The sequence below is a fragment of the Halichoeres trimaculatus genome, unplaced genomic scaffold (genome assembly GCF_033239565.1).
Source record: "Halichoeres trimaculatus isolate MK-OKI-2021-1 unplaced genomic scaffold, fHalTri1.1 fHalTri1_scaffold_5, whole genome shotgun sequence".
NCBI lineage: Eukaryota > Metazoa > Chordata > Actinopteri > Labriformes > Labridae > Halichoeres > Halichoeres trimaculatus.
Genome location: NW_027437183.1, coordinates 33739371 through 33755307, shown reverse-complemented (window position 1 = coordinate 33755307; position 15937 = coordinate 33739371). Strand labels below are relative to the sequence as shown.

General features: G+C 41.5%; 1 protein-coding gene across 1 annotated transcript in view; it reads right to left on the bottom strand.

The window, feature by feature from the left end:
• Positions 1-15937, bottom strand: part of abca2 (ATP-binding cassette, sub-family A (ABC1), member 2) — a 109705-nt gene that overhangs the window by 19282 nt on the left and 74486 nt on the right. The window contains exons 22-34 of the mRNA XM_074669749.1: positions 14383-14595; positions 12671-12867; positions 12104-12277; positions 11424-11614; positions 8242-8362; positions 7764-8054; positions 6797-7018; positions 4020-4122; positions 3536-3861; positions 3080-3293; positions 890-995; positions 697-808; positions 538-598 (exon numbers count right to left, since the gene is read on the bottom strand). Coding sequence (XP_074525850.1) covers positions 538-598; positions 697-808; positions 890-995; positions 3080-3293; positions 3536-3861; positions 4020-4122; positions 6797-7018; positions 7764-8054; positions 8242-8362; positions 11424-11614; positions 12104-12277; positions 12671-12867; positions 14383-14595 — 2331 coding nt within the window. The remainder of the gene's footprint in view (positions 1-537; positions 599-696; positions 809-889; positions 996-3079; positions 3294-3535; positions 3862-4019; positions 4123-6796; positions 7019-7763; positions 8055-8241; positions 8363-11423; positions 11615-12103; positions 12278-12670; positions 12868-14382; positions 14596-15937) is intronic.

The following is a 15937-nucleotide window of genomic DNA, read 5'->3' as shown; positions in this document are numbered from 1 at the left end:
TGGGATAAAGAAGAAGTGATTAAATTTTGGAGGTGATCTGGATCACCGTCTGGATCCAAGATTTCATTAAAGGATTCTTTATCATTGTGAGATAGGGCTGTTTTCACCATATGTGTATATAACTCCACCATAAATGGTCTGATTGCTTTGCAAAACAATACAAGACAAGGTCACCATAATTTCTGACAGATGTAAAAGTACAATCCAGATCCTGGAAATATTCTGGATACTAAGATCTGGAATATGAAATATGTGCTGGGTCATCATCATTTTCGAAACTGTTAGGTAACAAATGATCATACAAACCTGCAACTCACACCAAATTGTAGCAGACAGTCTGCTGAAAGGGAGTATAACATTAAAGTAGGACAGAAGTGTTGGTGACAATCACAGTATGCTTGGTGGAGGTCTGTGCTCTCTGAGTGCTTTTCTAGTTTTACAACTGTTATTGGGATCTTTTTGTTCTTTTTGACCTTTTCTTTGACACTATGACTCACTTTTTCTTTGGCGAAGGTTCTGTAAAGTGAAAACACTTACAGGTAGTCCAGAGAGAGGCTGGCACTGGTTCTGTTCATTGGATGGTTTGTCAGAGTGATACCTGCAGTCCGACACAAATCAACACATCAGAGTTCGACAAATCTGCCACATCAAGTCCTCTGAATAAGTTTCTGTTAATGCTGTGCCTCCTGTCTTTACCGTAGGCAGCGGGGTTTCCTTTGGATGCTGGCAGGTTGGCCCTCAGGATGGCGTTGTTGAGCACGTTCAGGTACGTGGGCATGCTGTGGTAACCTTTGTTGTTGTACAGAACCTGCACACAGGTGGCTTCTTTGTCAGTGTGTTACCAACACTGAGGTTATGAAATTTTCTTGGTTCAGAGTTTGGAACTTACCTGAGCTGATCTGCGAACTGCTATCTTCCTGACCATCGGAGGTATGTTGCTCCCAAAGGATGCTGGGATTGATTTTTGGATATTTCCCACTGTTAAGCCACCATATCTATGAAGACAAACAGATGCGGTCAAGAGAAGACTTTTCCTGGTGCAAATTGAACCTCAAGATGGAGTTAAAGTGAAAACTGCTGATTAATTTTAGGCTGTAAAAAAAGGACCATGTGTCTCCTCCCCTGTTGCACAAAAGTGAAGCCAACCTGCTGCTTTAACATCTTTTTGGTTTACCATCAACACGTCAGGCATATACCCGTCTATACTTTCTTTTCTTTATTGTCTTATTATTAAAGACGTAAGTGAGTACTTAGTGTCAGATCCACTTTTGCTATCTCCTTTGCTGTTTTTGATTTAATTTTTTTTCATCTTTGATGAACTGATTCCTTTCACTTCACTAAAACCAGACATGGCTATGTAGTTGAAGTTACAGAATAAGCTCAAAATCCCTCGAAACCTTTGTCTGTGGACGTTTTTTTTTTTTTTTTTTTTTTTTGCATAGTTTGTGTTTAGCAGGGACTTGCTGTTTTTGCACACACAATGCTACTCCACTGCAAAGCCTCCAACCTAAGCATGATTTCATGTTTTTTTCCTATAAGCATAATGCTAATCTATGAAAGGAGTTTGACTTTTTTACCATTCTTTTTCTGTAATGTCCAGTACAATGTCTTATTTTAAGATATTAAATGACAAAAATGATGCCTAAGTAGCTTTTAAAGAGTAAAACAAATCTGTTATTATTATTTTTTTGCTCGTCTTGTTTCATTAAAGAATAATGTCTTATAAAAATCTAAACAAGTACACCTTCTTCAGATTTACTAACTCTTCACAAACAATTCAGGCACAACTTTTTTCTTTAACATCTTGAAATAAGACATTTTCCAGGATTGTCTGGTGAAAATGGCTCATATTATAAGATTTTTATTTATTTATTTATTTATTTACAAAAAGTAAGACACAAACATTTGAATAAGTTTCAGTTGTTTGCAGTGTACACACTCCAAATCAGCAGGTGGTCTCAGTTTGTAAATGGGTCAATACCACCATGAAGTGCCTTTGGCGTCCTCATTAGAGTCACTCAGTCATCATGAAAATGTAGCAGAATATTGAAACTGTGAGGTTTTATTATAAGTGGACAAACATTTGCACACATATCAGTACAATTCTAAGTCTCTTGAAAAGTTTTTTTTCTTCATTTTACACATTTTTTTCATTGAATATAGTACATGATTTTGGTATCGCCCAGGCACTGCTCTGTGAGTAATACGTGCTTAAATAATACCAAAATCATTTTTACATGGTTTTATTGCCCCCAATAGTCATTTCCATTATGTATATTATATTTTTATAATCATACTGAACATGTTGCACATGTCCCTGACACTGCTGTCCACTCTGTCATTATGGGGTAACTTCAACCCTCATTTGATACAAAAACCTTTCAAAAATTCAAATATATTTCTGAAACAGTAAACAGTCAGCCTGCTAATTGAATCATGTTGCTAAGTGAAGGTCCACCCTGTGCTCATCAAATGCTCACACGAGCCAGAAATGTCCCCCCTGTCAGAACCGATGTGATTACAATGTCTGCTTTGAAATTGTCCATGACAGGGTCGATCAGTTTTGCTGTGTGCATCTGTCTGCTTGCAGCTGATTTCTAAAAAATTGTGGGAGCATACCGATCCATTTTCATTTAAAACTGCATAACATGTACTTCATGCCATAAATATGACGTTCAGTGGAAAAACTCAACTTTGGGAGGGGGGAGTATTTTTATTTATTTATTTATTTTTGGGCAGGGGGTTATTTTGTTGTTATTCATATGACATGAACAGTACAGTTTTCATTTCATTGTCATGTGATACATTGATCAAGTTTCAACAGCTTTCAAACCATTCCATCCAGTTCCTGTGCTGACTTTACACGGAGTCTAATTTTCTGGGGAATGAGGTTGTAGTAGTGGCGCATTGAAAAAACCTTATCACAAAGTGAAAAGTACAGTGAAATACTGCAGCAGTGTGCTAATATTCTAAAAAACAAGGTAAGGAAAATCACGTCAGTTTTGAAGTTTAATAAAAGTGATATTACACCGGTCTAAGTGCCCCTTTGACATAGTTTTTGCATCCTACCGAGCCTTACCTGTGCAGGCGCAGTCTGTCTGAGGTGAAGAGCAGATACTCTGACACATTTCTACCAGTGATGTCCACCAGGATGTCGCCCGTCACCACCTTCATGAGTGGGGGCCGCCCTCCAACCCCACTCGGGCAGGAGAAGCCCGTCCCCTGCATGGAGCAGGTACAACGCACAGGCTCATGGATGGACAGAGGGAGGGTTGGGGGAGAGGTCACAGGCTCTACAGAAACATGGAGGAGACAACTTTAAGTCAACACACCACAGGGGCATGAATAAAACAAATGATTGCTCCAACAGGACAGCAGAGTACTGAAACACTCTCTGTGTAATGATTTTTGTAGTCAAAAGCTGCCCCCTGCTGGACGTTTCAGAGAATCCAGTTTTTACTGTTAAATTCTTTGAAGTTTTTTCTGCTGATATTGTTACACAGATAGTGTGAAACAGCACACTCTGAAGTCTAACCGTGAACTGTGGTTGGAGGGGGGACTGTGAAGTTCCACAGTCCATCCTCGAAGCGGGGGTCGGGGTCGTCTGAGGGAGCCGGTGAGGGAGGAGGGGGCACAAAGTTGGAGAGGGGTACGCCCTGAGTGAAGGAGTCCAGACACATGGAGTCAAAGTAGCGGGCTGCGAGGGTCTTGGAGTTGTTGGCACTGGGGTTGAGAGTCTGAGCGAGCTGGTCCAGAGTGCTGTTAAAGGGGGTTTTGAGGACACAGGTAGCTCCCACACCTGAGGGCAGACGGAGGGTGTTGATGATCTTCTGTGGGTTGGCGTCAGGGGACAGTTTACTCCTGAGGGGCAGGATGTCAGAGTTAGATTCTGTACTGTACTGACTCTGAATGGGCATTAAAGCAGAGAAGCAGACTGATTTAAAGTCTAAAGTCAATTTTTTTTTTGACTGAAAAGCTCCATGACTCTTTAAACAGAGGTACGGCAGCTTGTGTCACACCTGTACTGGGGTCTGTCTTCGTTGGCGTAGGGGATGAAGTTGCCTCTGGGTTGTGTGTAGTTATGGTACTGTGACGGGGACAGTATCAGAGGAGGCAGATCCCCTGAAAAGAAAAAGTGAACACTCTTAGTAATAAATGTTACAGTGAAAATCAAAGGTCTGAAAAATTCAACTATGAGTTGTTTTTCAACCACAGGAGCTAGGGTCTACATTTAGTTCTGCGGTAAGTGTGTGTCTCTGTCAGCTCCTAGTGTTCCAGTTTAAAGTGTGACCCTGTAAACTGGAGACCTTCAGCTGAACATGTCAGCGGATATCCAGTTTAAAACAGCTGTTCAAACACAGGAATGGATCCTAGTCTAGTTCTGTACATGTCAAAATATTCTTGTCAGAAAAGTATTTAATGATAATGTAAAGATGTTTGAGAAGGATGCATCCTGCTGGAAGTTGTCAGTCAACAAACTCATTTTTAAAACACTGGTCAATCTGTGTCATCTTCATGCTTTGGACGGCGGAGCAGTTTTGTCTATCCAAGCCATTTCTGGCCTTTTCAAACAGCTTTGACTGACATCAGCTTTGCCACTCACACTTGTCTCACCTAAAGCATCAACAAATTCATCTGCAGTGCAATGAATCAGGATTAAAACCAGCACAGATTGAATATTCTCATGTCCAACTGTGCTGAACATAAAGATGCCGGCCTGTCTTCATCTTCTAAGGTGTTTTTTTTGCTAAATGGGCTTTGTTATGTCTTTATTACCTCTTCTTTCTCCACTGGCCGAATTCAGATGATCGACTCAGGTCTTTAGCTCGCACATAGACAATATTCCACAGTAACCATTAAGTTCCTTGGAAGAGTTTAAAATATTCATTAAAATATAACAAAGGTGTTTTAAAAACTATTTTAATAATTTATATGGATAATATAATTCATTTTGTGTTGACTGTTACCCATTAAAAAAAACCCTATATATCAGCAATGGTTTGCTCCATAGTCACATGACTTAAATCAATTGAAGACACATCCTTTTTGGTGGGAACCATGAAGAAAGTATTGCATATTTTTAATCCTCCTCAACAATATTTCATCAAAATGATTGTCTGTACATGGGGCGCATCAATTGATTGTCTACTGTGTTATCAATATTTTCTGCTGTTCTTACTATATATGTTATATGGAGCAAACTGAAAAGATAATGAGCAGAAATATTAGGTAACGGAGGTCAAGTGTAGCCATGTTTAAGGTCTGCAGTTAGCACAAGGGACAAAAAATGGAGAAAATGTCAGCTGTGTTAGCATCACAAAATTGAATGTTGTAGAGACAGGTTTGTCCTGTCAACCGTGTTACCATGTTTTGTCAACTGTGTTACTGTGATTTTTTGAGCCATAATTCTTTTAAATTTTGTCTAAACTGTGATATAAATGATGAGGGACATTTCTAGGGAGTGCAGTCTCGCACAGAATGTAGAATAACTCTGAATTCAGTATTATATGGATTTATGTTGGAAAAATAGTCACAAATTTTAACCATTAAACAGTTGACTAAATTATGCTTCAAATTTCTTTGTAACTTAAAGGTCCCATATGATGCAATTGCTTTTTTAAGTCTTTTAGTAAAATTTGTGGGTCTTTGGCTTTCCTCCCAGCCCACAAAATGTGATATTTAATGACAAAACCTGTACTTAGTAGTGCTTGTGAATGTAAAATCCTGACCTAAAATGAGCTGTTTGGATTTTGGGGATTTGCCGACGTCAGCGATTTCCTTTTTAGACCAATCAGGAGCAAGTCTGACCTGATTGGTCCAGAAACCCCCAGACCCCCTCCCCGTCCACTCAGCTCCCCACTGCTAGAGAGAAATCTCTCCAGCAGCGGGGAGGAGAATGCCAAAGTTGAAGAGCCATCACTGCTCTGTTTTTGGCTGTAAACAGCTTCATAGTTCCATGCACAAGCTTCCCATCTCGGAAGAAGACAAGACTAAGTGGCCAGAGTTCATTTATCAAGGAAATGTGCCAGCTACACTCAGTAAAACTATGCATGTGTGTGCTAGTCACTTCACTGCCGACTGCTTTTCCAACTTTGGACAGTACATCAGAGGGCTAGCGAATAGACTGGTCCTGAATCCAGGCGCATCACCAACCATCCGCCAACAAACCTCAGACCCTGGAAATGTGAGTATTTTAAATGCTGTGTGCTGTGGAGCAGATGTAAGAGCTTTTCCTCAGTGTCCCCCTTGTCTCTGTGTTAGCTTCAGGATGCTAACTTTAGCTGCAGTTAGCCTGTTGTTTTAGCCTGTAATGTTACAATAAACGAGCTTCGCTGTTTTCTAAACATTGCGCACTCGGAGCTTGTGGCGCCGCTCTCAGTGACGTAGAAGAGCGGGGCGGTATCAGCGGTGGCTCATTTACATATGAAGGTCACGCCCACTAAATCAGAGCGTTCTGAACAGAGGGGCTATGAGAGTCTGGAAACAATGCTGCTGTGCTTGATTTATTGGCTTTTTGGACCAAAACATGTTACTACCATTTCATGAAGACATCAATGATCCATTAAACGGCAGAAAAGGAGCAGAATATGGGACCTTTAAATACTCAAGAATTCTTTAGAGCTTAAGCTCGCCAACTAATGAATTAAGTATATTCCAGGTGTATCATTTGCAATCCTATAGAAAATAAAACAAAAAAGCACATAATTTATTCACTTTTTTTATATAACTGAAATGTTCCCCTGATTATAGAATCACTTCAAAGCACTCAGAGACGTGTGGAGTTCTTCTTACTCACCGATCTCTGGCACAGACAGAGCCACCGTCATGGCCACACAGACAAAGAAAGCAGGCAGGAGGATCTGAGAGAACAGGCCTTTGGTGTTCCTCTTGGCACAGTGGAACCGCTTCACGATGAGGCCGTGAAACTGACTCAGCTTCAACCACCAACCCTCCAGCTTGAAGCTGCCCTGCCCCTCCAGGACCTCCTCCTCCTCCGGGGACGACGGGTTCTCAGCATCTGCAGGAGGAGAGAGTTACAGAGCATGTGTCTGGGTAATTCTGCAAATCAGAAAACAAAGCTGTGCTGCATAATATGCTCATCAATAGTGTTAATTTAAGGGCAAAACTTGCGGTTTAACAGAAATGAAACAGTTAGAGTTTATTCTTGTTCATGTTTTTTAGTTTGTAGCTGGATAATAAGCAGATTGATGTATGATTATCAGGTGGTTACTGGAATCAAAATATCTCCAAGGTGAGAAAAGATCTCAATGCAAAGTGGGATCTTGCTTTGAAATAATGCAGGCATGATTTAAAACAAGTCAGCTGTTCTTTCCTACATGTTGACACTCAGCTGGATATTTCCAGGAGAAAACTCTGAAAACCATCTAAAATGGAGCTGAAACATAAGTTTTGTTGGCTGGTTTAAGAGAGTGAACATGATCAGATACAAGTTTTTGTTTGGAGGGTGAATGTTGTGAATTTTGCAGCATGATTTATGTGGAAGAATTATTTATGGGGACATGCTGGAGTGGAGTTTGAAGGAATTCCCCCCTCGAATGCAGCATGTTTGTGCCCATTAACTGCTTGATTTATTTTATTCACGCCTGGAGTGAACACAACGTTACCCAAAGCTCCTCAGAAATGTGTAAGTGTAAGGAGGCGGCATATTTTAAGGCGTTTTAGAAAATGTGATTAATCAGGGAAAATCTCCTTTCTGCAGACTGGATTAAAGCATTGGTGCGTCTTTCCTGGTGTCGTCTTACCTCTCAGGCTGGCAGAGTCCGACTCCTGGCCGTTGTCAAAGAGTGGACAGTAATCTCCGTAAAAGTCTGCATAGAGCCCCCCCTCGTCCCCCCGCACTGAGCCCACTGAGGAGGAGGATTTCAGGGAGGACTGGCTCTGGCTCAGCCTGGAACACATCACCAGATTACTCAGCTCCACCTCTGGTTTATCCCCCTCCACCGCAGGGCCCGCCTCACTCTGTGGACACCCCAGGCCTGCTGAGCCCACTGAGGACTTTCCCACTGAGCTGCCCCCTGGGGACCCCTTCATATCTGCTCGAGAGAGTGAGAACGAGAGGATGGGGCTGATTATCATTCCAGCCTGGAGCCAAAACAGAAACTCAAAGAAAATGTCAGAACTTAAACTCTGACGCTGCACATTCTGCAGGAATCTATTTTTACACTTAAGGTCATGATTAATTTATGAAAGCTGACACGTAGGAGAGGAATGTGGACTTACCTGCATCACTGTTCTCCAGAGACTGGTCCTCTTCAGACACTTTGAGGAAGACCTCCTCCAGAGTGGTGTCCATCACCCCGAAGCTGGTGAGAGCCAGACTGTCCAAACTCTGCTCCAGAGCCTGCAGGGCCACATGCCACAGAGGAGAGCACATCTACAGCTTCAAAAACTAATCCCAGCTCACTCCCACTTCCAGGTCCTTATCAAACACAACTCACATCACACTCATCTCTGCTGCACCAACACTACCAGGTAGGGTTGCCAACTTCCTAACTACTATTGTTCCAGGTTGGATTCCTGGATCAATAGTGAGAAAATGTGAAATGATCAGACTTTGGAACAGATTTATTAAAATGACAGAGAATAGGATTAATAAGAAGATTTTCATTTTTCGTAAAACATAGAACTTTCCCTTTTTTTCAAGAAACTGAGTTAAGCCTGGCTCACACTACAGGATTCTCAGCCCGATTAAACCCAGATTTGGTTCTCCCGAAAATTGGGAAAGAAATCTAGTCGGGGACTTAAATCGGCCTTGACGTTTGGCCAAGATTATCTTCCAGTGGGAGCGGTTGACAGATGAATCTTTAGCCCCACGATCGTCTCACAGACTCGTCAGATATTTGATATTTATCAGGATAATTACGCGACCCATATTCGCTGAGGATGACAGTAGCCAATCAGAGTGAGCCACCTACGATGACCGGAAATGACCGCGAGACAGGAGTTATCAGAGGCAAGAATGGTGAGCAAATAGAGCGTACGGGTGAGATGGACAGCGAAGAAGGAGGACAGTCTTATCTACCTGTGGAAGGACCACAAATGTCTGTACAACATCTCTTGCAAAGAGATGGGAATGGTCCTTTTCCAATGGGAAAAGGACAAGCGTTGGAGAGAGATTGCATCCGCTTTAAATATTCCAGGTGAGAAAATAATGTGGGAGAATGCCGCAGGTAAGCACCCCAGCGCTGGTATCCAGGACAACAGCACTCGCTCTCACGTGATATTGCTTGTATGCATCAGTTGTTCAAGCGTATTTTACTAGTTAACAGTAATAAGCAAGACAGAATAATTTGTTTGCTTTATGTAATTATTTATTTGGCTCCGCCAACACAAACTCGTTTCCTCTTGCTTGCTACTTTGTGTCTGCATATTGCTGCTACTTTGTATCATTGGTTAAACACCTGTGTAGCGGGGTGCTGTACGTCTGTAAAAGAACTGTGCTATTGTACTCCATATCAGCGCTCATGTTACTGTAACTGTATGAAAATACTAGTAAAGCAACTATTAAAATGATAGTAAAGTGCCTGTATTAAAATACTAGAAAGTAACGGTCAAGATGTTGATTAATTAATTAATTAATTGTTGAAGCCAAAATTGAGAATATATATCCACATTAAACACAATTAATGGCCATTAATTTTACGTAACAGCTACTTTAACAAGAAGTCAAAGATCGTTCGTTGCTCAGTTAAGAACAGGAATCCTCCCACTTGCTCTTGAAGTTGGCAGAGTTAAAAACATCCAGGAGGAACACAGACTTTGTGAATTATGTGAATTGGGTGAAGTCAGGACCAAAGCACATTTTCTTCTGTTCTGTCCTTTTTGCGATGAGTTGAGAGCTCTTCTGATGAATGAAATGTACGTTAAAAGTCCTGATATATTTTGGGGTACTGATGATGACAAACTGAAATGGTTAAGTTATAATATTTTGGGGAAGACGTTTCACCTCTCATCCAAACAGCTTGATGAAACCGATGAAGCTTCTTGGATGAGTGGTAAAACGCCTCCTGAAACCCTCCACAGTCCAGTTCCCTTGTTTTCCAGTCTTCAGAAAAACCGTGACCTGGATGAATTATAATCTACATGGACATTGGTACAGCTTTACTTGGACTTAAAATAAAATGTGTTTGATGATAAAGAAGAAAATGAAAGACGGATTGTCCATCGTTACTTAATATTAGCTTCTGTTTTAATACTTTTCCACATATTTTTGAACAATATAAAGTTCTGCTGCCATGCCTCAAAAGTAAGCCATCTCTGTTAATTATTTCAGTATATTTTTGTTTTTGCTGCTCAGAGGGTTTTTCAGTGATTTAAACATCAACGTATGACTCAGCATGACTCAGCATGACTCATACAGTAACCTACCTGAGTGTGTGTTTTGGATTTCAAAGGCACAGTTGACTGGCTCCTGTCCAGTTTACTTAATTTAAAAAGCTAAAATTAGCTGCAAACATCCACAAGTCTGCCTGCAAGTGTCAAAGACTCTTGGCAGGACGGACAGCCGACCCACTGATTGTTTTGGTTCTAGTGTCCCCCAAATCAGTCTTTGTCTTTGTCCATTCTTTTGTCTTTATACTTTGTCTATTGTATTATAAAGATGTAATCCAACCTCTTTGTGCTGTACATCTTTGGCTGCGTTTCCACCAAGCAGTCCGGTTTGGTTCAGTATGGTTTGGCACAGTTTGGTACAGTTAAGCCTGATCCTGTTTGCATTTCACAGCAAACTGTGCCCTCTCGTGGAAGGTGGCGTGTAAGTCGGATGCCGAAAGCTGCAGCTGTTAAACAATAGCGTGACGCCGTAGCAGCACAACACAGTTTACCCCGCAAATAAATCAAATGAAGAAGAAAAATGCAACACAGCATTTCATCCTCTCTGTGATGTTCATGTAGCTCTTTGATACAAAGAACGATCGAGCTTTGTTTCAGAGAAGTTGTGCCGCCAGGAGAAATACAGCTGCTATCGTGGTGAGTGACGATTATTTTGACCAATCAACAGTCTGCAGTGTGTTGCTCCACCTTCTGAGATTGGATCGGTTCAGTCTGGCACCCATGGGAAAGGGTCCCGAAAAAGTAGGCCGACTGGTCTCAGTTTTTAGGGACCTGTCCCGGGGATAAGTCAGTGGAAATGCCACAAAATGTGCAACGTACCGAGACGAACCAAACCAGACTGCTTGGTGGAGACACGGCTTTACTTAGCACTCTGAATGAGCGTAGCTTAAAGAGGAGAATTCTGTTGAACGCGTCATGTGTGTTGACTTAACTCAGTCAACATGTTCGCCCATAAACTAAACAATAAACTGACTAAAGACGCCCCTTTCTGTAGACTCCATAAGAAAGATGCTCTGAATATTAAGTTAAAAACTCAAACACCAGATGACAGTTCATGGGATCATGTTCACCTGAAACAGCCTCTCGAAGCAGCCCTTCTTCACGGCCTCAGAGGGCAGCACGTAGGACAGCTCGGTGTTGGAGTCGGACACCAGCAGGCAGGACGCCACAAACTGACGGATGAATTGAGTGACCCGAGCCTCTGAGCAAGGCGACAGAGAGGAGGACGGAGACAAAGAGGAGGGAGGCTGGACACCCTGACCTGGAGGAGGAGAGTGAACACATGATGGATGGAGGACGAAACATTAATATCAATACAACCAGATACACTCACCAACAGGTGCTCTCTGAGCCCTCAGAGTTCAAACTTTTCTTAAAATATAACACCATCTTCAAAAATTCGTTTAACAAATGTTTCAGATTCAGTTACTTCCTCCTGAAATAAGGTTTAAGGAACCACTAAGGCCCATCTTGAGAGGCCCTGTGGTGAGAATAAAGAAGGTCTGGTTATCAATATTCTAAGTTTTGATGAAGGCGAAAGTTTCTTTCTGGTTCAGAAAGAAACGTAACTTCTGATGAGCTGAATGGTTAATCAGACTCAGGTTTTAACTGTTAACTAGATTAAAACAAATCTAAGAGAAAAAAACAGGGAAAATGATGAAACACTTAATGTGATCTGTCAAACTCCCGACATGGAGTCTTGGAGTAACTCTCTCATACAAAGGAAATGATCACACACACATACACACACCTCGACCTTCACTCTGCTTCTTGACCAGCGTCAGTTTGTATCCGTCTCCGTACGTGCTCTTCAGAAAGAGCGGTGAGCCGCAGCACTTGAGTTTGCCATGTGAGATGATGGCGATTCGATCCCCAAGAAGGTCGGCCTCGTCCATGTGGTGCGTGGAGAGCAGGATGGTGCGACCTGAGACAGAAAAATAACACACTTACACTCACATATGGACTTGAATAAAATGGAAACATTATCAGTGTGAAATTACGGGTCTTAAAGTTGTTGAGGTTTAAAAGAATACTTGAAGCATTCACCACAGAAACTGAGATGTGGTGAAGTGTTTGTGTCTTGTTTTCAGGAAAAAAGGCTTAATATGAGCCACTGTCTATGACGAATCCAGAAAAATGTTTCATTTTTAGATATTAATGTACAAAAAGGCTGAATTGTTTGAGAGTAGAAAAATCTGCCATTGGAGGAGGAACAATTTGATCATCAAGTTTCTTGAAATCATAATAATGTCAACAAGAAACTAAACCATGACATTTCTCTTGCGCCATCGTCCTCACGTTCTGATCATCCACTCACCCTGTTTGTATTTGAGGATCAGGTCCCAGATGGCCCGGCGAGCGTACGGGTCCACGCCCGCTGTGGGTTCGTCCAGGATCACGGCCCGTGAGCCGCCAACAAAGGCGATGGCCACAGAGAGCTTCCTCTTCATTCCACCAGATAACGTCTGCACCAAACTGTGACGCTTGTTGGACAACTCCAAGTCCACAATCATCCTGGAAACACACACACACAACAAACACACATCTGTTACTGAAATAGCCACCAACAGTTCTACCATCCTACACTTTCATTTGGCAGACACTTTTTCCAAAGCCACACACAACACAAGCAAGAGTTCAGCCTGGATGGAAAACCTTAGTGCGAAAAGAGGTGCTTCAAGTTATTTTGCTGCAGGTGCTGCCATCTAGTGCCAGAAGAAGAGCAGCTAACCATGACTGAAAATCAATGTCAACAACAGCTGTGTCCCAATTCAGTGGCTGCAGCCTACAAAGGCTGAATTTGAAGACCAATTACGTCACAGCGGTGTATCGAAGGCTGTCCCATTTCAAAGGCTCCTCCTAATGCAGCCAACGAATCCGGCCTCCTTTTCGGGGCCATGAAGGACGGATTCGGTGAATCCTTCCTAGCCTTACATATCCCAAGATCCATTGCACGCAAATGCAGAGGATGATAGACACGGCTGAACAACAGAAGGAATCCTGATATAGATGTGAAGGATTCATGGCAACAACTGTGTGATTGTATTTCTAAAACATGAAAGAATATTTTGTTATACTGTGTAAAAATGTGTTGTTTGGGCTCATTTTTAAGTAATACACTAAGAAAAAAACAGTTCTTAATAAATCTTGTCATTATATAAAAAAAAGTTTATAAATGGGGGGACCTACTTGGTGTTTTTGTTTATCATTTTTTACAGTGAATTCAAATATACATTAAATCATTTCAGCAGCTTGTATCTTACCCTTTTAAATTTACCATCCCCCCAGCACTTGTTCAAAAGTTGAAAATGTACATTGTTGCTTTACTCTCATGTAAATGGTGGTTCTTTACCAGTAAATATAAAGCTAAAGATGATAATAATGAAAATAATCACAATAAAGCAAAGTAAAAAAGAAGAAAAAAATCATCCTGTTTTAAATGTGAGGTTTTGGTTTACGTGTTTGAAAAGTAATGTAAGTCTGACAGGCGAGGGCGGGGCTGTGTGATGTTGAGGGTGACAAACAGGAAATGCTTCGTAGACACGAGTGTCTCAATTCAGTTTGGCCTTTGTGGTCTATGCAGGCTACAGGGGGCTGGGTCCTCTGAGAGCTGCAGCCCCTGAACTGAAACACAGCCAATATCATTGCAGCTTCTACAACATCTTTCTGTGCTCTAATGATCAGTACAGCGAAACCTCCCGAAGACTAAAAACTAAATAAAAAATACACAAAAGCACCGCCTGTGGATTAATCCACCAACAATCCCTGACTGGTCAAACTGATGATAATTATAATAAACAAAAATATTAAAGCAACATTCACACACTCAGGGAAAAGACCAAGAACAGACTGTGACTGCTAAAGCACCATGAACATCAATAATAACATCTACAACTATTTTGTGAACAACTGAAGGTAAGATCAAGAAGCAGAATTAGTGTATGTTAAGGAGTTGTTTCTGGTAGTGTGAGGTCAATGTTTTGTTTTCATTTATTGGTTCAACATGAATCCCAGCAGACATGAACTGACTTGTCCATCTCCTTGCGTATGTCCTCCTCAGCCATGCCTTTGAGTCTGGAGTAGAACCACAGGTGTTCCTCCACACTCAGCTTGTCAAACAGGACGTTGTGCTGTGGACACATGCCCAGGTTCTGACGGATCCGCTCCATCTCTGTGCGGATGTCGTGGCCATATATGGTGGCTGAACCCGAGGTGGGCGGGAACAAGCCTGTCAGGATGGACCTGCGACATGACGAGAAACAGACAGCAGTTTGTCTTTTTGTTACACGTGTGCACTTGGATGGAGAACCAGAACAGAAGTCAGATGTTTAAACTCTGCAGACAGGGGTCAACTTCACCATGTCATAGATCATTTTAACAAACTCTAACCAGACACTGTTGTAAGTGTCATCACTCATTTTATCTGTCAGAATGTTTGCATACAGATTTGAATAATGCATGCAAATAGCGTGAATATCCAATGCATTCAGCACTCTACTTGTTTGAACATCAGAAAAATGATCTTTATTTGTCTGAGAGGAGGCACAGATGAGTCGACTGGGTGTGCTTTAACTGCTTTAACTTTTTTTGCTCCTCTTTGGATTTAGCATTTTCAGTGCGGCAGCTGCCATGAGCTTCAAACAGCCTCTTCAGACAGCGATGGGTGACGTGACCACGTTCCTGTTCTATACAGTCTCTGGTCTGAGCTAAGAATGCACCGATACAACTTTTGTGGTTATGATACCAATACCAATACCTGGGCTTTGGTATTGACCACAAATGATACCGATACTGAACTGATACCAGAGTTAGATAATAACCTGCATGCCCTGCCTGTGGGATAAGACTGGTAATAGGGATGTCCCGATATTACATTTTCACTTCCGATACAATACCGATACTGCAACATTGAGTATTGGCTGATACCGATATCAATCCGATACAATATCAGTATTAAACATACATACTTTTATTACTTATTTTGTAGTATGTCTGTCATGTTAGAAAAGGCTTCATTCAGTGATATTGTTCAAACAAAGAACAGTAGTCAGCAACAGTAGGTATGAAGAAAAACTGACTCATTTATCATGAACCAATGGGTAACAGAAACTGCTTATATCGGAGATTTTAGATGCATTCGGATACGATACCAATGCTTGTTTTTTTGCTGATATCGGACCGATATCCGATATCAATATCGGACTGGGACACCTCTAACTGGTAATGTTTTGGGTAAAAGGCAAAAAATGAGTTTATGAGTTACTGAAGTTAATATTTATCGTAACTGAAATATTAAAATGTTAACCATCAAAAAAAATCTTCAGAATGTACACAAGTCCTTTTCAAATGTAAACTTTTATACCCTGTAATAACAAACCAAGTGCATCAGAGGCAACATTTCACATCAAGTAGCAAAGAGCGCTGATAAAAAAAAAAAAATGCAGGGAGTTGTTTGCCTGGATTGGCACCATGGATCTCTTCCCACCCATACGGATCAAGCCTTGAGGGGCACAGATACACTGATACACCAGTATCACCCCCGATCGGTACTGGAGCATCTCTAGTCTGAACACACAGAAACAAT